Consider the following 26,279-nt stretch of genomic DNA (forward strand, 5'->3'; position numbering starts at 1 on the left):
AGGTGACAGCAATTATTCCATTATACAACACCCCCCCCAATGTGTCAGAAGGCATTACCAAGAGTGAGGAGGTTTCTATGCACTGAGCTTATTATTCTAAAATAGCTTGCTCTAGCTGAGCACACACAAGTGCATATCTATTTTTTCTAAGATCTATCGCTGTGTGAACCAATAGACTTTTTGAATTTCAAAATAATAGAAGACTTACACCAACTTTACAACGAGACGATGATGGGAGAAGAATAACTTTGATTGACTGATTGGTTTCAACTTAAATTGCTTTCAATAAGCAAAACTATATTGTGGGGAGAGGAGAGCTGGAGAGCTGGCTCAGCAATTTAGAGGACGCGATGCTCCCTTCAAATGTGGATTCCAGCACCCAAGTCAGACCGCTCTCAGCCTCCTGTAACTCCAGCTCCAGAAGACCCAACACCCTCTTCTGACCTCTGCAAGCACATGCACTCATGTATACAGATACTCACATGAGAGAGAGAAAGAGAGACAGAAACTACTTTAGGAAACTGCAGACAACCATTTTCCATCTTGAGGCTACCATTTGGCGATAACACTAACATTGGAGAGTATAGCTAATCCAGCACATTATTCTTCACTCAACTGTAATACTCTCCACTAGTTCAGTTGCCAGATATGATTAGATGGCAGCTCATTCCTTGTTGCCACATTCCTTCTTGTGCCAGCACACCCAGCTGCTTTCCAAATCACAACCCAACTGACTTAGTCAACGATTAATCCTCCACTCATGCCCTGGGTTGTCTGACATCCTCATCATCAGAAAGTCTGTTGCTTTGACCAGAGTAAAGCTTTAACTTTTATGCTAATGTTAAATAATTCAGCCCAGAAGTCACCTTTGAAGAATGCTCTGGTTTGCATTTTTCAGTTGCAATCCTCTATAGCTAATCCACCTCTGAATGGTGCATTCAGAACACAAACTATCCCCAAAAGCTCCCATGTTAATTTATAACACATAAAATGTTAGAACCTATTAAGCAAATACTTCTTGACTATGCATGAAAAATTAGGCTGCTGAAACAGTAGAAAAGTAAAAACTCAGCCATCCAAAGAGAAAAGCACACAAAGCATTTTCCTTTCCAAATTATTTGCAAATGCAATTGTGCCAAGGGCCAGAGAAGCCAGGGTGGGATGGATGAGGAGTGTGGAAGGTGCGCTGTGGGTCCCCATGAAGTCTCATCGGTCTTGAGAGCCCATCTCAGAACATAAAGTAATAGCTGATGACTCTCAGCTGAGTGTCACTATTCTTTCCCCTCTACATTGTAAGTTTTACCCTCCCATTAGAACCACCCACTCTGTTAGGAAAAATCCTAGCACTTCACACAGCACCTTACATAGGACAGGCATCCAAAATGTGTTTGTTCCTTGACTCACAGAAAGGCTAAGGACAAGGACACACATAGGTCCAAAGAGAAAGTCCTGATGCAGTGCGTAAAGTCAATAATGAATGCTTTCTGAATAAAATCGGCTTTGCAAAAGGTAAAGACCAGAAGCTGGACTTGCACCGCTGGAGAAGGAAGACTAGGAAGTTTCTACAAGTGGTGTGGAATAGAAATTAAAGGGTGGAGAGTGAGAAGGTGGTGGGAAGGAAGTCAGAGTGACTGAAGGAAGGCATGGGAATAGTAAACGAGGCTGGCAAAATGGTCCTTCTGCCTGAGTCTGCAGCAAAGGGAGTAAGTCACCCAGGCTGGCGTCGAAGAGATGAAACAGAAGTGGGATGCTCCATCACCGGCTAAAACTACATTGTTTGCATTAGCGACAGATGCCTGCAGCTCTTGTTTAATCAACTAAAATTGATTGTAACATATTGCATGCTAACACCGTTTTAAAGAGAACAGTATGGAGCAAACAAGGTCTCCATCATCATGGAGCACACATTCAAATTGAGGGATTAAGAGAAGATAAAGGAAATTATTTTTAAAAGCTTGAGTAGATTACTATTCAACATTTCTGAGTAGTGTGGTGTGTTGTGGAGTATTACTTGAACCATGTAAAGATGTGTTACATTTGCTAATGCTGCAGAATATTACTTTAACTATGTAAAGATGTGTTGCATTTGTTTATGCTGCATTTGTTTAACTATGTAAAGATGTGTTGCATTTGCTTATGCTGCAGAATATTTAACTATGTAAAGATGTGTTGCATTTGTTTATGCTGCATTTGTTTAACTAGGTAAAGATGTGTTACATTTGTTTATGCTGCATTTTTTTACTATGTAAAGATGTGTTGCATTTGTTTCACCTTGCCTGCCTAAGGCACCTGATTGGCCCAATAAAAAGCTGAATGGCCAATAGCTAGGCAGTAGATGGATATGCGGGGCTGGTGGGCAGAGAACATAAGTAGGAGGAGGAATCTAGGTGAGGGGGTGGGGAGAAAGAGAGGGAGACACCATGGGCCAGTCAGCCAGGTAGCTGCCAGTCAGCCAGACACAGAGGAAACAGGAAAGTAGGGCATACAGACTGAATAAAAAGTAAAAAGCCCCGAGGCAAAACACCAATGAAGAGAAACAGGTTAACATAAGTTATAAGAGCTAGTGGAACAAACATAAGCTAAGACTGAGCATTTATAATTGACAATAAGTCTCCATGTCATAGTTTGGGGGCTGGTGGTCCCAGAAAGCCTACTACAGTGGTGGGAAACACCTAGGATGAGATAGACTGACTGGGGGGAGGGGGCTTGGAGAAGGGTCTCTCAGGAAATGACTGGCTAACAATTAAGGGATAAGATGCAACCTTCCAGGCCATAAAAGAACATTCCAGGGACAAATGCAGTGTGATTCATAATGGCCTGGAGGCCAGAACCAGTTTGGTCTGGGGGAGAGTGAGGAGGGTGGTAAGGCTGCAGAGGTATTAGATCACAGAGCTCCCTATGATGTTGTCAGTAAGTACTTTGCAACTTATTTCAATCTGAAGCCACAACAGAATTCGATGAAGTGTTGTGACATGATCCAGTCCATGTTTTTACATGATTACTCTGGGTCTGCACATTATCTCAGGAAACTTCTTCAAAATAAACACAAACAGTAATGAACAGCAGAAAAGATGCCCAACAGGACAGCACAGTTCTGCAAAATGAAAAAAAAAAAGTTTCCTTTTTCAGGGTCAATGGCATCATAGGTATATCCGTCCTCACCCTTTGCAGCATCAAAAGAAATAAAGGCATTGATAGTGTTCTCAATCACTTGTAGTGTACTGGTTGCACAATTTGGAGCAGGTTATTTTCACTCAATTTCCTACCAAAATGAGAAGTCATTTCCACAGGGAATTATAACTGGACTCCATTTAAGTATTTCTGCTTTTAATGGTAAACTATTTTAGATTTTGCGAAAACCCAGCTCTGCCTATTATTATAAGCTGTGTTTTAAAAACAGACGAGAGATAGGCTGATACTAAGATTTTGATTTATTGGGTAAAACAGAAAGGACCAAACGCCATCAGACACTTGGGATGTGGAGCAGACACTGTCCAACCACAGCCCAGGAGCCATTCTGCTCGATGCAGACCCAGCTTCCAGGGCTGGCTGCCCTCACAATGGATTATTTTTCTTTCTTAGCTTCAAGGGAATAAGTGATGTCTACTGTCTGTCTCTATGGCAACTGGTACCCTAATTTCACCTCTTAGATAGCAATTATACCTATTCACTGAACAGCTTTCAATCCCCACTTTTATGATGAAAAAAATTGATTTCACAGAAAACTGTGACACAGGCAGTAGGTGAGCCTCCCCAGGCAGGCCCCATCCAAGCGTTTGTGTGCAGACTGCATTCAGTGGGGTTGTTTCCATTTCATTTAGAAAATGTTTACACCAGATGCTTTTCTCCTAGTTACTTTTAACGGTAAAACATTAGCATTTTCCTCACTGACAGTTATTTTATTCTATTATCAATTCATCATGTTTGTTAAAAAGAATTTGGTAAGCACGGGAAGCATATAGAAAAGAAGAAATAAAAAAATAAAATTCACTCATGACAAACCAAAGTAATCACTGTTAATGTCTTCCTAGCATTACATGTGATTTGTATGTACACATGCATACAAATGCAATTTAAGTTGTATTGCATGTGCATATACATACAAATGCAACTTGAATCTCACTGTACATACTTTATTTGCACATGCATATACATACAAATGCAATTTAAATCTCACTGCACACACATGATTACAACCAGACTGCTTCACAAAACATATCTAATTATCCTCCACACCATTACTATTCCACTAAACAACTGTTTTTGACAGCTTCAAAGGAGTCCATTTGGTGGGTTCCTATCTTATAAAAAATGATTTTATTTTTATCTATGTGTCTGTATGAATTTATGCCACATGTGTACAGGTGCCCATGGAGGCCAGAAGAGAAAGTGGGATCCCCTGGAGCCTGAGTTACAAACAGATGAGTTTCCATGGATGAGCTGGGAATGGAACCTGGCTCCTGGGCAAAGGCAGCCACAGCTCTGAAGGACTGCTGAGCCATCTCTTCAGTTCCTGGGTTCCTGTCTGGAACTTCGCTAATCCCTCCATATCGACACTGTGAAAATCCAATCTTTATGCATAGATAAATCCTAACAATAAGTCTAAAAAAAAAAAAAAAAGAAGTGCATGGATCAAATGAACAAGGATTTTAAGTTGTTTTATCCAACTTTTCTCCAACAATGTATATAGCATTTTTTGCACTATAGGCAGAGAAATAAAAGTATTGATCTTCTTAAATTCCCCTTTGTGTGTGTGTGTGTGTGTGTGTGTGTGTGTGTGTGTGTGTGTGTTCACATGAGTGTGAATATGCACATCCTTGGATACATAAGCAAGGACTGCAGATTAATGTTGTTCTCTACCATATTTTGAAGTGTGGGCATATCTTTTACAGAACCTGGAGCTTACTGTTTGGGCTAACGGGCAGACCAGAATGCTCCAGGGATCCACTTGTCTCCTCAGCACTGTGATCACATGTGGTATTTTATGTGGGCACCGGGGATTCAAACTCAGGACCTCACCATTGCACAGTAAACACTTTGCCCTCTGAGCCGTCTCCCTGACCCCTTGTTTTCTCTCATTTCTGATTAGAAGCACCATTATTAAAGGGGCAGGGCATAGCCCAACATTTGATGGAAGGGGAATATCTCATTACGTGGCTTTCAAGACATAGGGTCTCATTATTTTATCAAGACTGGACCAGTCTTGGTCTTTGGGGCTCAAACAACTGCCTTGCTTCAATCTCCTGGAGTAGCTGAGACTATGAGACCATGCTTAATTTAATATATTAACTTAACTAATTAGAAACTTATTTTAAAGGTAAATGTACTCTATATTTCATTGATAGTCTTTTAGGGGGAAAGGGTTGCCAATCAACTTCTGCAGCGGAGTCTGTGCTGTCCCCTGGTGTCCAGTCTCTCCTACTTCTTAATAATAGAAGAGACAACTTTTAGTCCCCTTGAAATGACATTTTACATTGCTTTTTGCAATTAACTGTGGCTATATATCAACTCCAGGCTAATGAACAGGAAGAAAAAGTAATATTTTCTTGTCTATAATTCCAGAAAATAATATCCTAAAAGAAGGAGGATGTGTCCTTTCCACCATCCCTGGTGGGTGGACTGCAGATATTACAAGTACAGTGTAGGCAGCCATTTTGGACCTTGACGGTAAGGACCATACTCCCATACTCTAGTAATAATAGAACAGACAATTAGAAGGAGCCTGGGTGCCTAAGAACTTGGCAAAAGAACTCCCCCAGATAATTGCTGTCTAAATTTCTGAATGAAAGTTTGCATTTTAAAGCTATAATTGGGTTGCTACTTAAAAGATACATTATTTTATTTTTTATTTTTCTTTATTCTCTAAAAATTTCATTTATCATGTGTGGGAGAACTTATTCTTGATTGATATAAGAAGTCTCCACATCTTTCTACTCTTACTGGTTTGCAAACACTCTTCTAGTTAAATATGTTTATTTATTTATACCTAATTAGGTATGTTATACACTTTGTCATTTGCTTTTTAATTTTGTTTATACTGTGAAACACAAAAATAAAGTTATCCCCAAATCTAATCACTACATAAATTCTATTATATAGTCAGAATAAAATCAGATAGCATCATTAGCTTAGAAATGCTTACAGGCATGTCTTTTGTCTCATCCATCACTGAGAGCTGAGTCTCTCCCTGTCAGGAGCCATCATCCAGAAGAAAAGGAGGCATGCTTCTGAGGACTGGAGAAATCACTCTTTGTCAAAGCAAAGGCTGTTCTATCTGCCACGTCCTCAGAGGTCTCACAGGGGCTTGATGGACACTGAGTGGTGAGCTCTCTGGCTGCCACCTCCATCAACGTTTTACAGGCAGTAACTGTTCTAGTCATCAGAATTCTACCCAAGAGCCTCTGCTTGTAGGGCTTTCCATGCACACAGGTAAGAGGTGGGAAACTGCAATTGCAATAGCCTACCAGATCGTACGCAGCCAGCATCTTCTTCTGCACATCTGGCATTGCACCCAGAGGCTCAAGGTAAGGAAAGCTGTCCTTCATCACAAGAGACACGGAAGGAGCACTGTCGCTGGTGATGAGACGAGAGGACAGGGTTAACAGGCACTGTTTCAGACTGGCAATTGGAGGGAGTCCACACAGCTCCTTAACAGACACTATGGCGTTCTAGGGGGAGAAAACACAGAGTCACATGTCTGACCGCATGGCACCCCACCCCAGTTTACACTCAAGCAAATTCACCGAATTATACCCTTAGACACATGTGCAGCGAAGGGCAGCCTGGCTCACAGCCAACCCAAGCTGCTAGACATGCAGAGGTCACACAGATAGCTGACTCACAGCCTGAACCATGGGTCTCGGTGTTTACCAATGGCCACAGACACCCATCAAAAAAACAAAGGAGATTACGGCTTGAGGCTGCTCAGTGCTTTTCAAACATAGCAACTGAATCCACACACACAGTAGCAGTGCCTGAATGTGAATGCTTCATTCAAATTCAGGAAAACGTCATGCCATGGTATTAAATGCCATCTCTATTAGCATCTCGAGGCTGTGGGCTATCATTGCTCGCCAGCCTCCATCTGATCAACCAGCAAGGCTGCCTGGTCATCCCATCAGAAATGCCCCTTGCACAACAGAAAATGAATTGTATGGGCATCTTATTCATTGGCTTACAATCTTTAACAAAACTGTGGCGCTATAATATTATGAACATTTTATATTTACATTCAAAGAGACTGGAATTTTGGCTGGGCCTGAGAGCCAGTTAGTAATACACCTTGAGACCAAGTAGGACTGATGCCCTTCTGTGTACCCTGCTTCTAAGAAAGCAGTGTCGCAACCATCCTTTCTTGCTGTGGATTTCCCATATAATCAACTTTTACACCTAAGATAATTCATAGTTTAATCTGAGATTGTCTTCTCTCTCATGCCCCCAAGGGTAACGCATGCACGGTATGGTAATACATGCTGGAAATAGCAAATAGGTCGAAAACAACCGTACAAAATGAATATCCGCCACACATGTTGAAGACAACCTATGGACACTGCTTGTTTGCTATCTGGGTCGGCTGGGGTCAGATGGAGCCAGTGACTTAATCCCTTGTAAAGCTCTATTAAAGGTTTCTGTTAAGTATCCACCCATGTGATGCTTTTCTGTGCTATTCAATTAACACACAGCAAGAGCTCTTTGTTGGGGGCACACAGGGACAGACATACACAGGGGCACACACACACACACACACACACACACACACACACACACACATACAGAGAGAGAGAGAGAGAGAGAGAGAGAGAGAGAGAGAGAGAGAGAGAGAGAGAGAGATTCACAAGACAAACAGGCTAAGAGTTAAGGTCCTATGACAGACAGACAGGAATGACAGAAGACAAAGGGAGAAGTCGATGATTCAAGTCTGGGCTCACTCTTGGTTAAACTGCACCGTGGGAAGTACTTTTTAATTTCTTTTCTTTAATGAGACGGTGACACGCTTTGGTTACTCTGGGGCTATTATTAATGTACTCAAACTGATGCTAAAGTAATAACTTGGAATAGAAATCATGGCTGTTTTACATTTATTAATAATGATCATCACCTAACCTACTGAATGTCTCATGAATTTATTAATTACCACGGTATTTTTATTTTTTTTACAGACTATCCTTTAAATAATGCTTTACCCAAATGACTTTGTTAGGGAGCCATGAATTATTAACACTGCCTGCAAAAGCCTTATAAACTGCTCTTCTTTCTGTGTATGTGCATGTGGTGGGCATACATGTGTTTGTGCATGTGTGTTTCTGTGTGTAAGCACATATGTTGTATGCAGGTGTACATGTGGGGGGGGCATGGATGCAGGGACTTGGGTGTCTTCTCAGATCACCCTTTATATATTGAGGCAGGGTCTCCTACTGGATCTAGAAATCCTGGGTTGAGGGAACCTAGCTCACCATCCTGCTCCAGTGACCCTGTCTTGACCTCTTGCCTGTACTGGGATTACAGAAGGGTCGCAACATGCACCCACCTTCTAGGTGGGTTCTAGGGATCCAAACTCCAGGCCTTGTGCCTGTTCAGCAAGTGCTCTTCTGGCTGAGTCTGCACCCCAGCCAAATACCCTCCTCGAGATGTTCTCTAAAACTGTGAGATAGACGCTGGTTTTTAAGAATTACACAGTAACATACAGGGCCGACTCTAATACAGTGAGGTATAGAAGGGCTTTACGATAATGTCAGCTTTATGTAAGAGAAGACTGCAGAGAGATAACAGCACCTTTGGAGCCTATTTTTAACAAAGTGATTAAGCGACCCACCTTGACTCAAATACATACGTAATCTGACTACGGGTACTCATGTGTGAGTTTCACATTGCACTATTTCCCTCCATTTGGCTATTTGAAGAACTTCTCTGTGGGTTGATATTAAGATTTCCCTAAGTCACAGTTTGGTGGTTCTGCTTCACGTGAATAATGGGTTTTGGCCTCAGGCACTCTCAGATTTAAAGTCTAACTCTGTTGCTTATTAACTGCAAGATTTGAGAAACAGCGTCTTTTAATGAGTCTGCTTTCCTCATTGCAAAGCTCCTGGATGAGTTAATATTACTATAAAAATGGTAGCTAGAGGAATAAAATAAACCGAACGATTTTCACTTTGCAACGTAAGATCTTAGTGAATGCCTGTCTGTTCATGTCTTTAAAATGCTATCCTCAATTTCCTATATTAAGTAATGTGAAAAAGAAGTCCACAACCATCTCCGATTACATGTCATAAGGCAGAAAGGGTACACTGGGTTTCTCCATGTCAACACTGGGCAGTCACTATGTGCTCCCACTCAGTTCTCACAATGGCCCTGTGGTATAAGTCTCATGGTCCTGCCTTATGCAGGAAAAACTGATGATAAGAGATGCCAGTCATCTCTTCAGGACCACACAGGGACAGATATATATCAGGGTCCACATTCCTTCAATTAAGTTACCTTCCTAGAAGAAGGCTAAATACATTTTTTAAAATTTTAAGTGTTGAGTTTTATTGGTTTAGCTGTGTTTTCTCTTGTGGGTAATAACTTGTTAGTATACATTTAAATAACCAAAAATATAACGGGCATCACTTTTATAACATATGACTTCTAGCTCTCTTCTGTATTCATACCAGCAAGTATTTTACATATATGCTTTCAAGTCACATGCAGATGTCTGGTTATGTATTTTATGTGGGACCCCCATGAGGATGAGGGTGTGTGTGTGTGTGTGTGTGTGTGTGTGTGTGTGTGTCTATGTGCGTGTATGTGTGTGTAATTGTGTATGCATATATGTGTGTGTTGTATGTATGTGTATTTATATGTATGTATTTGTGTATGTATATGTGTGTCTGTGTACACGCATGCCCATGTGTGCATCGGATGGGTATGGATGTACCACACAGGCACCAGAGAAGAAGGATGCGAGATCTCCTGACCTATCACTTTGCACCTCACTCCTTTGAGACAGGGTTTCTCACTGCCTGGAGCTAGACTGGTGGCCAGACACCTTCCTGTCCGTGCACCACACTCAGCAGAGGGTTACAGGCACATTCAGCCACACACAATTTTTTACAGGGACCCTGGGGGTTTGAACCCAGGTCCTAGTGCTTGCATAGTAAGGGCTCCCACCTGCTGAGTCGTGTCCCCAGGCCCCTACTCATACATTTTACATTTCATTTTTTCCCACACTGTTCATGTACACGTTCTTGTCAATCAATTATTAATGCTAAACATATTGAGAAGATACCCAGCATTTTGCACCACTGAGTGGCCCTTGCATTCATAATTCACGGCGACCGGCAGCATGATTCAGTGGCGCATAGATCGGCTCAGTATTTCTGAACACTTGCAAGCCAACCCTTAGTAAACCCCACCAGCTTCACTGGGTGGGGAGAGCAGAGGCAGCAGGGAACGGCTTCCTACCTGCATGTTCTCTCTCATGTCTATGGCTTCTCGTAAGGGATGAACTGCTATTTTGAAGATATCATCTATGGTTTTAAGACCGATATTCCTGAGCATGGTATATTCCCGAACTTTCTTCCCCATCCGCACAGAAAGGCTGCGCTTCTGTGGTTTCCCTCCTCCACTTCGATTGGTTATTGCTATGTGGACAAACAGGGTCACGTGCTCCATGATGTCCCCCACAAAGGAGCGCAGGGGGACATGCCGATATCCGGGCTGCAGGCATTCGAACGGTATCGTGTATTGTCCTATGAACTCATCCCCAATGTAGTCATCATCCAAGACAACAAAACGGACCATGGTCAGCTCAGGAAGGTTGACTTGAAACTCGAAAGTCTCATCAAAAATGGGATTATCGCTGTTCTGTTGTACAGTCTTAGTTCTTTGCTCAGAGCAATCAGCCGGAATCCCGTGAATCTCTACACAAACATAGGGGTCTATGACATCCCCTTTGGCACAAGCTCCCTTGGGCTTTGGGAAGTTCTGGCCACTGATGATCTTGATGTGAAGGACCAGGGGAGACACCCCAGGTACAATGCCCTTTGTATTGGCGCTGAAGTACGAAACTTCGTCTCGCATGATAGATGGCCTCAGGACATAGCCACACCCTCCGTTTTGAAGAAACCAGCCGGTGTGGAGGTCCATCATTGGACCCGGAGTCTGAAAGTTCATTGCCACGATCTGACAGCCACAATTCCAGAAGTCCTGTGGGTTCAAATTACTGGAATCTATCCGCATGGCACTAGGGTAGATCCTTGATAAGAACTTCTTGTTGTAATTCACAAAATCCTCGGGGTATTCATTTGCGATTCGGCTGGCCTCTGTCTCGCTAAATGAACAAATTTCCCAGTAGTTTTGGGTTTTCATAGACAGTTCGAAATCCCTGTACTGGACAGACTTACAGATGGATACCAGATCGGAGAGCTCCCGGCAGAGCCAAATATGCTTCCGCTCGCCATTGTAATCCCCCGACATCCTCCGAGACATTTCAGCCTCTTCATCCTCATCGGTGACTTCCCCTTCCAACAGATCTGACTCCGGGGGCAATTTCTTTCCTTTCACAATGATCATATTTTTTAGTTTTTCGGGTGACGGGAGGTAGGATTCCGACGACAAAGGAGCTTCTGTATAGAGTTTATTGCCGAACACCTTTCTCATCTGCTGGACCATGACTTTCTGCTGTGGCAGAGAACAGTGATTCCCCAAGCAGAGAATGAGCGGGTACTCTGAAGCAACGAAGGCAAACTTATTTATCACCTCTAGCACGCTGCGGAAGGAAAGGTGCATGGCCATGTTGTTTCTGTTACAAAGGATGGGCTCGTTATCTGAACCATCACTCACATCAAGCTCAATGCTCCGACAGCCCATTTTCAAAGCCCTCACATACCCGTTGATATCAGCCGGTCCCCTGAACTGATCTTCTATCAGGTAGGTATTATGAGATGCATTGATATAGTAGTGAGATAAGGGTTGGGTCATATCTTGGGCAACCTTCTTTTGTTCTGGATCAAAAATGTCACACTCTGGAGATAATAAATACTGGGTAAAGCCATCAATCGCAAGAAACCCTTTCTGACGGCCCTCTTCAGAAAGTTCATATCTCCTAATGATGTCTAAGCACATATCCTCAGTGATGTGGGTGACCCCTTGCTCAGCTTCTAAAAAGAGCATGAGGTCGTTGGCATCGAGATATTCTTTGTTCTTTGATATCTGCACAAGTAAGAAATACACTTCCGGCCGGGTGCAGAGTTCACAAAAAGCTTCACAAAATTCCTCTTCTGTCACCCGAGTGGTTAGCTTTTCTTTGCTCTTCTGGATTTCTTTAAACTTTAACCTGATCTTAGATTCCTTCAGAGTAGGGTTGAGTTGTTTTATTAACTCCACAGAAGTGTCTTCTAACATTATCCCATTCCCATCAACATCCGCGGCCTCAAACACCGTTTTCAGCCACATGAACCGTGGTGTGTTCTGGTTACCCTCCATAAAATCAAGTGGTTGTTTACTGCGCGAGACCAGGTACCGTAGCCCTGACACCCAGATGTTTGCTACATCTGCCGAATTGGCAACTAGGTCCAGGGGCTCATAATTTTCCCCATGGAGTATGGAGAAGGCGCAGTCTTCACAGATCTGGTCAGCAAGGCCATTGTTTCTGAATGTCTCCGTGTTCTTCCCCAGCCTGATCTCCTTGATGGCAGAAATGTCCAGCTTAGCTTTTTCAAGGTCTTTCTTGGAAGGTTCCCAGCGGAGCGCCTGGAGGTCTGTGTCTAGGGTGAAAAATCGGTTGTAGATGCGGGAGTTTGGCCGTACTTTCTTCAGCTCACAGCCAGCCTGCATGAAGCTGATGCAGTCATGGGCACTGCTAATCTTCTTCTCCGAAGGCATGCTGCTGAAAGACACTGTTTTCTTTCTTCCTCCACATTTTTGGTTTGAAGGATCCTAGAAAACAATCAGAAAAGAATGATCAATTCAGTGACACTCTATAGAGACTTCTCAAACTCTGTACAGACTGTCTGGTTATCTGCACAGAAGCTTGCCTGAAAGTGACCTTTGCACTGTTTCAGAAGATAGATTACTGAGAGAATGCATGTCATTGGGCTCCAAAGGAAACGTAGCTTACAAATCCATGTGTGCCCTCCAAATTAAGATAAATATTAAGAACAAAAACCCAGCTTCAGCTCATCTGAAGCCATTCTAGGTACAGTTTCATAAGAACGTCTACTAACAGCACACCAGGCAGCATCCACCACGCTGTGGTCAGCAGGTGACATGTGTCCTAAGGCTCTTCCCTTTTCACTTATCATCCCTCCCAAACTGCAGATCCTGTCCTCTGAATACTCATAATTGCAAGATGATGGATTTCATCTTAGTCTTGGACTGTCTACTGTACCTGTTGCTGCCAAACTCATTTGCACTGAGCATCTGACCTCTTCCACTTAAAACTGGATAATTCTTCATTTTAATGAAGTTTAATAAAGTTCCCAACTACATTACTAATTCAAACTATTCTCCCAGGAACATATTTCTAAAATGCATGTTTAATGTGCTTAGAGTACTGGATCTCATAAGCACACCAGCAAAATAGGAGTATGGATGCTTCATAAGACATTGTCCTCAAGGCAACAATAACAACAACAAAAATGTCCTTGAGTTTTCTTTATTCAACTCACTATATATATTACACTATATATATATTATCTGGGACAAGTCACTTAACCTCTATGAGTTTTAGTTTCCACTCCTCAAATAAGGTCTGAATGCATAATGTTTATATCATTATTCAGTGTTATCATGATACTCAGAAGAGAAAATCCCATGCCTGTTTGGTTCATAAATGGTAAGTCCTTATAAAGATTATCTTCCAGAGATTATGTTTCTTCATCTGCTGTGCCTGTAGGGACCCTCCACAGGCATCCACTGGAATACTGGGAATCAGCAAGAAGTTAACTCATGCTTGACTCCTCTGTGTTTAAGAGAAATCTTCAACAGTAAGTTGAAAATATCTTGATCCGTGATGTCACTGCTTTCAGGACTGAAAGGCATAACCAATGCAATCTGGGATGTCTCATTGCCAGCACCTTTTAAATTAGTGTAGAATTTGCTCTCGGGGGCAATAGCATCATCTAATCCATCCAGCCCACATAAGCCTGTCTACCCTATATTCTGTAAAGGCAGGGTGATTTATTATTTAATTGGCTAAAACTCTGCAGGCAAAAGGAAAATAAATTTTGCTTTAGTTATGATATGCAAGTGGGATGATTCATGGACTCAACTTCATATCAGATCTCCAAGTGACACAGATATAAATTACCCAATTTGGGCTACAGAATACTGCCCCCATAGTTCTGTGGCATTTGAAAACTTGGCTCCTGCTTTCCCAGGGAGTTACTATTTTTAATTATCCCATAGTGGTCAATTTCCTCCATTCTTACGTTTAAAAAACAATGATAAATCTTCAGCTGTTTCAACACAAATACTCCACTAAAACACATTTAAATCTGCAGCCCATGTGCTCAGAAATATCAGATGTTTGTGTGTATTTTTTCCACCCCATCAAAGCAGGAGCCTAATGGTACTGTTAAATGAGATTAATCTACCAAGTAAAATTAAGAGGAAACTGAATTGTGGGGTAAATTAGACTGTTACTCAGCTTTCAAGCTAACCATTTGACTAGCATTTTAGACTCAGGAGAGCTTCACATTAAAAATACTTTATATGAGATCATGTTCCAGATATAATTGTTGTCAACAGAGTCACAGAACCTGCAACAGTTCCCAGGAAACCGAAAATGGGGAATCAGAGTTCCTCTCAATGTACATTTGGTTCTTCAACACTGTGTGTACAATTGCAGTAATCCATTCTGTGGCCTGACACTCTGTTCCTGACTTAAGACACCTGCTTATCCATGAGCACAAACTGGCATTGTCAGAATGCTTTCTTATATAAGCCTCTCTCCCTTGTAAAGATAGCTCCTTAAATCAAGCCTACGCCACTAGAAAGACAAGAGTTCAAGAGAGGAATGCTTCCTATCAAGTCTATAAAAGAACCCACCTGCTCCATAATGCTAGGTTCTTGCCTGGACTTGAAAATCATATGTGATTATAAAACATATCCCAAAGTGCCTTAAAACTCGGACTCTGAAAAAGATGTGATTCCCATGTTGTCATGGCACAAAAGATAAAATCCAGTTATTATGCGTCCCCAAGTGAGCTAGAAACTGGCCCTGCATGTGTGAACCATTAATTAGTATGTCTACTGATGGCTAGAGCCAAGATTATCTATATTAAAATATGCTGGAAAAGATCCAGGATGCTGATTATTTCTCTAGTGCTGCCATAGAAAAAGAAAATGGCTGGCCCTGGCCAGCAGTCCTCAGACTGTCACTGCAATGGTCTTGCCTGGGCAGGCTGGGAGAAGGAGTAGGGACATCATCTGATGTCTTGCTGGACAGGGAGACTCAAGTTTCCTTTGGAACCACTTGACTCTCCGGGCCTCCTGGACAGTGCCCTACACCCCATACTTGTATCCACCGCAATAATCCAATTGCAGATTGATTCTAGAGAAGGGAAAAGGTTAAGGTGAATAGCCTGATAAGCATGAAAGTGTTGGTTATGGGACGTCGCTGTTGAAAAATCTCCAGACAGCTATTACACAGTTATATGTGTCTTGGGAAGTCCAGTCCTACCAGCATTTGGCCAGGTCCCAAGAAGAGCCAAGCTTGGTCCAAGTGTGCTCTTCCCAGCTTCCACCCAATTGGATGAGGAAAAGGACTCCATCACCCAGAACATGGATCTAAGGGATTCGGATAGAGCAAGTAAATTTTGATTCTTCCCCAAACCAACTTTCCTCACTCTGAGTAAAGACGAAAGACTCAAGTCAAAAGCTGCCCTCACAGTCCCGGAGCACATAAGAATCAGATGGTGAGCACAATCCCTTTGATGTCCTGGAATTCTCATTGAAGTTTCCAGATGATCATTTTCTGTGAAGCAATCACATTTAAACAAGCTAGACGATAAAAACAAATAGGCCAAATTGGGTTTATATGGTCCCTGAATGGCTCTAAGCACTGCTTCATGTTTTCTATCTACGGTCTTTGTAAATAAAGCCAATAACTTAGAAAGGATTTAACCATCAGCATCAGAAGAGCTTTAAGTTCTTGGAGTATGAGATAAATAGTCCACTCTTTAGATAAAATAATGTATTTGTTTGCCTAACACTATTCATAACCATTCATATCATAAAGAAAGCTTCCATGCAATCTCATGTCATTAGCACTAATTTTTGATCTAGAAATAATTTTGAAATGCTAGGGGGAAGTAATGAGATACCATTTTCATTGTTTTTCTTTGTTTCCTACATTGTTTTTTATCTATGGTAAGGAAAAGAAAACCAATCATGACCAAATGAGAATCCTGCTAATACAACAGTAAAAGATTTACATCTCTTTAAACATATTTCATTAAACGAAGATTGGGAACAGGGCAGGAGGGAGTTCACACAAGCGAAATTAATAAAACTGCTTCTGTAAATTCCCACTGACATTTACTCTCTTGTTTTCCATCTAGCAAAATTAGTATGCGGCAACACACAGGAAAATAACTTCCTCACAATACACCGAGAAGCCCCAGAAAAAGAGTCTATCTGCTGAAGCGTGGCCTTAAATCTTGTTCATGAAGATATTATTTCAGTGGGATAACTTCAGGGCAAAGCTATTCTGACACAGAGGCAATGGGAGTGTCATCAAGCCTGATGACCTGAGTTTGATCCCTGGGTCCTGCACGGTAAAAGAAGGGACCCAACACCTGCAAGTTGTCCTCTGACATCCACACATGAGCCATAGTACATGATACACACACACACACACACACACACACACACACACACAAATAGATAAATACAATGAACTTTTTTGAAAAATCAAGAGGTAAAACAACAAGTAGTTTTCTCGGTAGAAGACAATTTATAGGTTTCTAGCTTGAGTGAGAGGCAAACATAAATGCTACTACATGAATTATGGAATACAAGGGAGGTAACATTAAAGAGAAAATGTTTCCTTTGGGATAGTTTGGACTTTAGATGACTGTGGATGGTCTAGATGTAGATATCCAGACGACAGTTAGCTCCAGGAGCTGATCTTCAAGGAAGCTTCCCAGTTGGGGGTTTTAGCTGAAAAGATTAAAGGCTCACCAACTAACTACATCAAGACATGGCCTGACCCACAGGATCACTCAAAACTGAGCAAATAAAGCAACTAAAATGAGGAGGAGGAGAAAGGAGGAAGGATAAGAGGATGGGGGTGGGAAACAAAGATGTAAGAGCTCTCACAGAAGCCAAGACCTGAAGAAAGCGCTGTCAAATGTGGTTCATGAGCATTCCCTGGACCCAGCAGCTAACATGTTGCAGCTAACTTTAACAAGAAAAGAGGTTATATTTCATTCAGAATGGTGAAGACCAAACTGCAGCCATGAGAAATGCTGAGAACGAAGATCTGAGGAGAGAAAAGCAGGCACCAAGGTCCCGTGATGGGAACAAAGACCAGGCGGGATGCTACAGGATAATACAGAAGGCTAGACGAGCCCCAAAGGAGACTGGATCAACAGGAAGAGACAGAAAGGTGAACCTTGGCTTTTTCCACTCTTGTGGTGATCACCCAGTGGAATTCAGTTCTCATGGACACATTTCCCTCACCCACCCAGGTACACATCAATGTTAGCCAATCAAACAGTCAAGAGAAAACCTTACCTCTCCCATACAAGGCCTAACTCTTCACATCAATCTCCAAAGGTGAGTGTGGTGAGTATCACCACACTCTTACCTTTATATTTCATAGAAAGAGAGGTGGCAACTCTGGATATACTACTATTTCCACATTAAAACTTGCAAAGTTACGCTTTCATTAAAACAAATTACTTAAAGCAGAGTGGCTAACATGCATGGGTTACTGTTAGCTGCATGTGGCCAACGCTGTGTGCCATGGTGATGAAGTCCAGATACTCACTAGTATCAAGTAGCTAGAGTTTGGCCCGAGGTTCATGAACCATGAGCTTTCCCTGATGGCTCTCTTAGTCCAATTACTAAACAGATGAATACTACTTTATTCTCCCAAAACCACACACTCATTCTATCCCGTGTTCCAAGTCAACAAGAATTAAGGCAATGCTCAGTACGTGCATGCCCAGGTGTCCTTCCAAATTAACTTTCATGGTTCTGTTTAATCACACATTTCATTATTAAATGCAATCCATTTAATGAAATCCACTGAAGGTTCCTCCTCCCAGAAACATCACAAGAGACAGGGATGAATACAAATTAAAATGTAGAGTGCAGTCGGTGAGGTGTTTTCTACAAACTAAAATGCATGCAGCTGGTGACTCTGGCATTTGTGTATCCTCTCTTCAATGATTCTCACTTGGAAGCAAAACCGATTGGTGTCCTACAGGTGAATCAGTGTATAGCAGGTCCAGTTCATCATGGTTTCTCAGGACTTTTGATTTGTTAGGAGGAGGAACCTTCCCCCATGTTCCACGGGAGTCCTCAGGAGATGACACTCTAAATAGAATGGTTAACCCAGGCTCTTCCTCCATGTACTTTCAATCCAGCTATAGTTTTCCTGCAAGGATGACGATGATCCTGTACCCCTTGTGTTATTTCAAACCAAGTTATGTTTTCACAAAGATTCCCTCTGCATCTACTATGGGCTGTATGTTGTGCAGTGATTTTTTTGAAATCATTAATTATTCTTGAATTGTCCCCTACGATGACCAGAATAGCAAAATCAGTTAGTTACATGTTATCACTTTGGTGGTGCAAGCCTTTAATCCCAGCACTCAGGAGGCAGAGCCAGGTGGATCTCTGTGAGTTCGAAGCCAGCCTGGTCTACAGAGTGAGTCCCAGGACAGGCACCAAAACTACACAGAGAAACCCTGTCTCGGGGGGGGGGGGGGGGGGGGGAAGATGCACTCTGATCTGTAGCTGGAAAATGTAATTTATTAAATATCTGAAAAGTACTCTAGCACTTATTCACTAACACAGAGGAAAAGCAAAATGGTATTCCCTCCTTGAACTTTCTCTAGAGCTCTTCATTTCTCTCACACATTTAAGAAACAAAAATAGTAAAAATCCACCAAAAAAAAATCATCCAATTTTCATTGCCCTGCAGTACTCGTATGTAAAACCATATCTGTCACTCTTATGGAATTAAAAAAAAATTTCTTACTAAGAAAATTAAACTTTATGGACATGAGGGGACCTGGCTAGAGGAAAACAGGCAAATAATGGCTTTACAGATTCCCATCTCCAGACATCCAATTTATTTCATTTTCCATCGATCCCTGCCATTTCTGTCTCCCCACAGCATCAGGTTTACTGCGAAACCTCCCTGACCAACTGGCTTGCTAGTCTCTGTTCAATTTCCCATCGAGTCCAGAGCACACGAGCTCCTGTATCTGCCTTCCGAGGGCTTGATTCTCACTTCAGCCCTCCTGCTCACCTCTCGCATCCCCCACTCTACACAATTGTCGAGGGCATTTCCATGCTGCATTTAGCCAACATGACCTTTTCAGAAATCTAGCTGCTGATACACCCACCAATGAGAACCAAAGCAGGGAGCTGCCAAAGAAGGTCACCTGACCATCACTCATCATCCTCGGGGGAATGGTTTGTGGCTATCAGTCCTACTCCTCCAGGATGGGGAGAGGTCTGCCTCACGCTCAAATGCACTGCATGTAAAATTCATCAGAAGCCTGTATGACTCCTAAGTAGAGATGCCAAGAACTAAGTGGGTTTGGAGACTGAGATATGATTGTACCCTTCCCCAAGAGACCCCTGTACAGCAGGACAGGGGAATTCTGGCTGACCTTTGTTGTTTCTCATGTGAGGATTGACTTGAGGCTATCTTTATGGAAAAATAGGATGTTCTGTTTCCTTCAAAGCCCATATTGATGGACATCTAAATGTATATGTTGAATATGCACATACATTATAAATGTACATCTTTCAATGAATCACTGCAGAGATTAAATATAATAACCACAGTCATTTTCTAGACATAGCAGAGATCATGGTGCTTCATTGGGGCCTTCATCAAGTATCTAAGGATTATTAGGTGCTCCTTCAAATCTACGCATAATTTTGCTTTTATCATTCTAACTAATGTTGCACATTGGCTTAAAATACTTGATTTGAAATTTAAAATATTAACAAGAATGGAACATTATGAAATAGAACTCATTTCACAAATGTTCCTGACAATAGTTCTTTTTTATTATTTATTTTTTTTCATGTCCTAAACAGACAAGTCACAAAATAGTGCTTCCTTCATTGTGGCGTTTCTATTTTAACTGGAATATTTACCCTCAAATATGAGAAACAATACTGTTTACATTAAGGTCAGTCACTATAAAATTTAGATGTATTCTCTAGTCACCTACCTTTGAATAAGATATGTTTAAAACTGAAAGGAGAATGGTCAGTATGTTCCAACACTATGTGAATTCCACCCTCGGTTAGCAGTGCCCGTTACTGGGGCTGAGTGTCAGGAACAGATGCAGTAGAAGTAAGTAAATCAATTGCCGTTGGACTAGCTTAAGTGGCAATAAGAAATGAAATAGCCTGGCTTAGAACATAAAGCTTTTATTAATAAGGCAGAACTTGAAAAATGATTGACTTCAGGAACTCATGACTTCCTGGTACAACAATCGAAAAGAAAAAGATTCTAGATTATATGTTTCACTTATAATCCCAATCAAAGAATAAAACATGCCACTATCAGCCTGTTGCTTAGAGATAGAATTGGTACCATATGAGAATAAACACATGGCTTTCATTTTAGAAAAAAAGTCACAGAATATTTTAAAACAAGGAATTCACTTAAAAATATTTTGTATCTCTGAGTTGAGATAAAGATGTTCTATTTCAGTGATATGCACACAAAATCTTATTCAAACTTCAAAAATAATAGAACAATATGAACTCATCTTTCTATAGACTCAGAGAAGTCCCGTCTACTCTAATAAATAGATGTGAATCTTTATATAGACTAGCTTTATAAAGTCTTTCGATGCAACATTTCTGATTTATTTAAATCCTTAATAAAAATATGTCTAGCTTTCTACACCATAGCTTTCTGAATCACGCAGAAAACAGCAGGCCAATTCTCTTGACTCAAATACTTTGTATAAACGTAGTCTTTTTTTTTTCTCCTACAATGAAAACAGAAAATGTTCTCTGGCATTAGTTATTACGTGATACAAATTCTTTGGATCAAACAGTCAACTTGACTTGACCATCAAGATGAATCTGATCAAAGTTTTCAAGTTTGACACAAAGCTTCCGGGATTGGTTAAGATTGTGTCACACTTTAATCCTGACGGCATTACCTTTGATTAACCGAACATCCGCACCTGCCCATGGGCAGGGAACAGATGGCTGATCACAGGCAGTGAGCGTTCTGGACCACAGAGACCACTTTCTGGTGAACTCTGCCTTCTCCCTCTAAGTGAAGGCTCCACACTTAAAATAGAAACAAATCCACTCCCTCAAGGTAAAAACAAGTAAAAGAAAACAGTGTAAAGGTAGTTTTTCTTTGAGATAACAAAACTCATAGCCTATAAGTGCTGAACTGATAGAAATTACTGAAATAGTTTAGTTTCTTCTCCCTGAATTCCCCTAGTTGGGGAATTAATGTATTTTACTCAACAGCATCTCTCATTTTGTGTGACTTTGGGTCAAGCAAAGTTCTATGTCTTTTGTTTTTCATTTGTTGAAAATAATACAAAAATTCCTGACCTAATTTAGAGACCATGTTAAGGGAAAAAGAACAGGCCACGACTTTACAGAAAGCAGAGACCACCATGGGATAGGATACAGAACTGGTAGATCTGTCTCATTTGTAAGTCAAGTCAGCTATGTATTTAATCAGCAACAAGTCAGGTTTACTCCAGGAAAGTAAGCCAGGGCAACAGTAGGCAATTCATTAATGTAATTCAATAGAGAGTTTAAAAGACACAGTAAGTCAAAGAGAATAGTTTTAGAGTAACTCTAGCTCCCATTAGACATTTACTAAAACACATCAGTTCCCGGCAAAACTCTCAGTAAACTTTGAAAAGACGACTTCCTCAACACAATCAAAATACTTTCAGAATTCCAAAGAAAACAACAGCTAGTGAAGATTTAGACACATTCTCATTTGAGTAAAAATAACAAAACAGGGCCCAGTTTACTGTCTGTTGGATCAGAAGTTTGAACGATGAAAGCAAAGCAGTGGGTGGGACCAGGAAATTCATCATAAAATCAGATGGGGTGACAGGTATAATCAAATGGGGTGACAGGTAAAATCAGATGGGGTGACAGGTGGAGTAGGAGTGCCAGGTCATCTTTGGTTGCACGATGAGTTGAGGCCAGCCTGGGCTATATAAGACATTATCTCCAAGCATACACACACACACACACACACACACACACACACACACACACACACACACACACACGAGGGGGAGAGAGAGAGAGAAAGAGAGAGAGAGAGAGAGAGAGAGAGAGAGAGAGAGAGAGAATTTAACAGTGAAATATCATAAAGAAGGTGTCAGATACTTATTATTAGCAAATAACAGATTACCTAGAAAAATCTCAAAACATTGACTAAAAAGCTAATTGGGACCAATAAAAGTCGTGGGGCAAAATGCAGCATTCAGGCAAATGAGCACTTGCCTTACACACCACCCTTTCAGCAGTAAAGAGCAGAGGGGAAGTCTATTCAAATCAACACCATATCCTAATAATGAGAGATGTGTATGTATCAAAGGTATGGAAAAGTCTATTTCATATAAAATTTGAAAAGGAAGGACTGAATAAGTAAATATGTACAAATACTACTAGAGACATCATGGAAACCATAAAGGATGAGATTAGGTTTGAGCATACATGAAAAAAAAACCTTAAAACTAGGGTGGGTGTGCATTGTGGATAATACTGAATACAGGTTCATGAATTAAATTTTGGTTACAAGTTAATTTTGAAAAAAGAGAAAAAAAAATCCCCAAATTGTTGAACTGCTTAGAAAATATGTTCAATCATAGTTACATGTCTATATATACACAATTATTTGTCCAAGAATATTTAAAATGTGAAATGGAAGGGATGATGTAACATGACAATGTGTTTAAAACATTAATGACACATTTACTTATATCCAGTAATACCAAAATGGGAGAGAGGTAAGTGGCTGAGGGTTCGCTACCACTAAAGACGTTACACACCCATCCCCAGTAAGAACCGGCAAAATGAATTACGGCACATTAATGGAACAGCGCCACCGCCTTTTTGATGATACCTAGCATAGTGCCACAAACTGTGTGTGCATGTGTGCATCTGTGTATGCTCGTTTATCCATGAAGACAAATCTAAGAGGATGCTTCTAGTTCATAATGGGCTCATCTCTAGGGGAAAGAAAGTAAAAGTACGGGATTTGCAGGAAATTATTTTTAAATTAGCACATATTAGCATATATTATGAGAAAGCATTAAAGATACTTCCATATTAAAGATAATTCTTAAATGTTAGTCCCGTAATTACCTCATTAATTTTCAGATGGATGAACTTTATAAAGATAATTAACAATATCTGTGCTTTTATGGCGAGATTTAATTTTAAAACTTTCAAAGTAGATAAGAATTGTTATTAATTACACTGAGTTTTTAATCAAATACCATTTCTTAAACATGCGTGTTCTTAGGAATGACCAATGTACTCATGATACACTATGGCAAAATAGCTGTCAAAGATGACAAAAACTTTGATTTATAAATTATTTTAAAATCTTCTACATCAGGACTCCAGACTTCAGCTTGTCTTGGTAGAAGGAATGTCCAAAGCACAATTAATTTTTATAATATACCAGCACAATTGGTCTGGTCAGTATTTAATCAATTAAAATGATTGCAAGTTATATCATTTCTCCTTAAGTCAAACTCTTTCTACCCCAGAGCCTTGAGAGCAGACATAAGTAGATAAACATTCCCAGAAGAGAAGATTAAACTGACATTTGCTCACTGATTGTTCAAATCTATTTGATTTCTATTAATGCACTCCACTGATGATGAGATTCAAATCTGTTGTATTAAATCAGGACTTAAATATATCTCAGAGAAATCGGACCCGCATGAATCCCATCTGGACTGGAGGCTCTTCAATCCTCCCACGTCCTAAAGGTAAACTTCAGACCATAAGTCTCAAATGTGGGGGCGTTCTCCATCAGGTGACTTCACAAGTTTCTTTGTGCATACCATCCTCCTGAACACACACACACACACACACACACACACACACACACACACACACACCCCAAGTCTTCAGAATCTCTCTTGGTATTCTTTCCTATATTCCTTTATTACAGCCACGCATTCTCCACTATAATGATTCCTGACCTACACTCAATGCACCCCAGTGCACACACACAACTCCGTCCTTTCCTCTTCCTTCACCCAGTCTGCTGCCAACTGCACCCCCTTACATTTCCCGTGTGAAGCTGAGGGTAACTCACCTAACGCAACCAATGCTCCGCCTGGAATGTCATTTCAAACAGCAGATATTTTCCTAAATCACCCTGGGGAAAGATAAGGGCTACTACAATATTAATCACATGAAATGTGTTCATTTACCATCAGGACTGCTGCTGCCTTAGAATTCAGTCAAAGGAAAGAATTTTCAAAATGCAACTGAGGCCTCCGGGTCCCCAGAGCCAGGTGGGCCAGGGTGCACACCCTTGGAGACATGCACTGTGAGCTTGAGACTTCCAGGCCAAGATCTGCAGCTCAAGGAGAAGCTAGAATATGGGTTCCCCTGATGACAAGGAGACTCCCCAGGTCACCAGGCTCTGTAAAGTGACAGTAGCCAAGGGGATTCCCCAGGTGACAGGGCTCTGTGAAGGACAGTAGCCCAAAAGGTGTTCCACTTTAATAAGAGAGGTGAAGGCCACATGGGTATGCAAGCAAGCTTAGGAAACAGGTGATAACCATCAAGCCACTCGGCTCATTGCCCCCAGGGAAAGGTCCTAAGACCTGGCTGCTTCCTCGTGGAACCACTTCATGACAGGAAGGACCGAAATGTCATTGAGATTTGTGGCCTTTCTTTTATGTTTCTGCCATCTCCAACTCAGGGCAAGATCCCTGCCTGTGGTCTCTGTGAGGGGATGTGTCTTCCCAGAATGCTCCCTGGCACTCAGCCCTCTCCTGCTCTCTCCACCTCTCCTCTCTCCACCTCTCCTGCCCTCACATCTCACGCATATCAAAGCCAAACTTAGCCCAAACCATGTCGCTTCTGACGCATATTCCTACACATTGGTTCATTTTAAAAAATAATCATCATGTCAGGCGGCTTGTTTTCTTGGCACCACAGAAGGTCACAAAACTACGTGAAGCCTACAACGGTTTTGCTTGCTCATCTTAGTGGTGTTTGGAATGAGCATCACATCCGTTATCAGTACAGCGAGTCAACTGTGACCCAGGATTCCTAATCGCTAGATCCTCAGCCTGGCAGAACACGGAGATATCCAATACCCAACCGGCGCTGTGACGTTTCACTGTTGCCTTCCAAGGCATCGGTTTTGTTACAGGTCTATCTGAGTTGCCGCTTGTGCATGAGACTGATCAGCAGAACTTGGGAGAGGATGGTATTCTAACCCATTCACCAGTGTCCGCTGCAAAGAGAGCTTCTTTCCAAAGGCAAATCAGTCCCCTAGTGTAGACATAAAGAACAATCCTCACGTAACAAATTCTTCTCTGGTACTTAATCATAAAACTATCATGGGCAGTAAGGATCCCAAGCCATGCTGGGTCCATTAAATTAAACTTGTTTCAAAATAATGTTTCATCTTTTAGATCTCATTTAAATTATCAGTAAAAAGAATATTAAAGTCATTTATTACTCTAGACCTGGGAGAGTGGCAGGGAAATGAAGTACTTAATGAAACCATTTATGATCTATAATCATTTTCCTAAACAGCATTTCCACTAAACACTGAACAATGAAAAAGTACAGTCATTTACAATTAGCTCAGGGACTAACCTCTAATTAATCTCTCAGAAAAAGAGGCTCGACACCTCAACACAGTTAAACTCAATTAGCACTGCTACCAAGGAAGCTAGCAAAGAACTAAAACAGGAATTCTTAATGAATTCGCTACATTCACTCACTTTCTCACTGCCATCCGGAGGTTGTTTCTCAACAATAACTTGTATGAGCCGAGAGAAAGCGACAGTCCATCCTATCCATGACAGTGACTGTGTCTGTTACCCACTTTAAGAGCCTCC

The 26,279-nt window shown here is 41.3% G+C and overlaps 1 protein-coding gene across 1 annotated transcript in view; it reads right to left on the reverse strand.

Annotated features, from left to right (window-relative positions):
- Window positions 1-26,279, reverse strand: part of Plcl1 (phospholipase C like 1 (inactive)) — a 322,475-nt gene that overhangs the window by 50,726 nt on the left and 245,470 nt on the right. The window contains exons 2-3 of the mRNA XM_028886177.2: window positions 10,441-12,915; window positions 6,465-6,668 (exon numbers count right to left, since the gene is read on the reverse strand). Of these exons, the coding sequence (XP_028742010.1) occupies window positions 6,465-6,668; window positions 10,441-12,915 (2,679 nt within the window). The remainder of the gene's footprint in view (window positions 1-6,464; window positions 6,669-10,440; window positions 12,916-26,279) is intronic.

The sequence above is a fragment of the Peromyscus leucopus genome, chromosome 13, assembly GCF_004664715.2.
Source record: "Peromyscus leucopus breed LL Stock chromosome 13, UCI_PerLeu_2.1, whole genome shotgun sequence".
Taxonomy (NCBI): Eukaryota; Metazoa; Chordata; class Mammalia; order Rodentia; family Cricetidae; genus Peromyscus; species Peromyscus leucopus.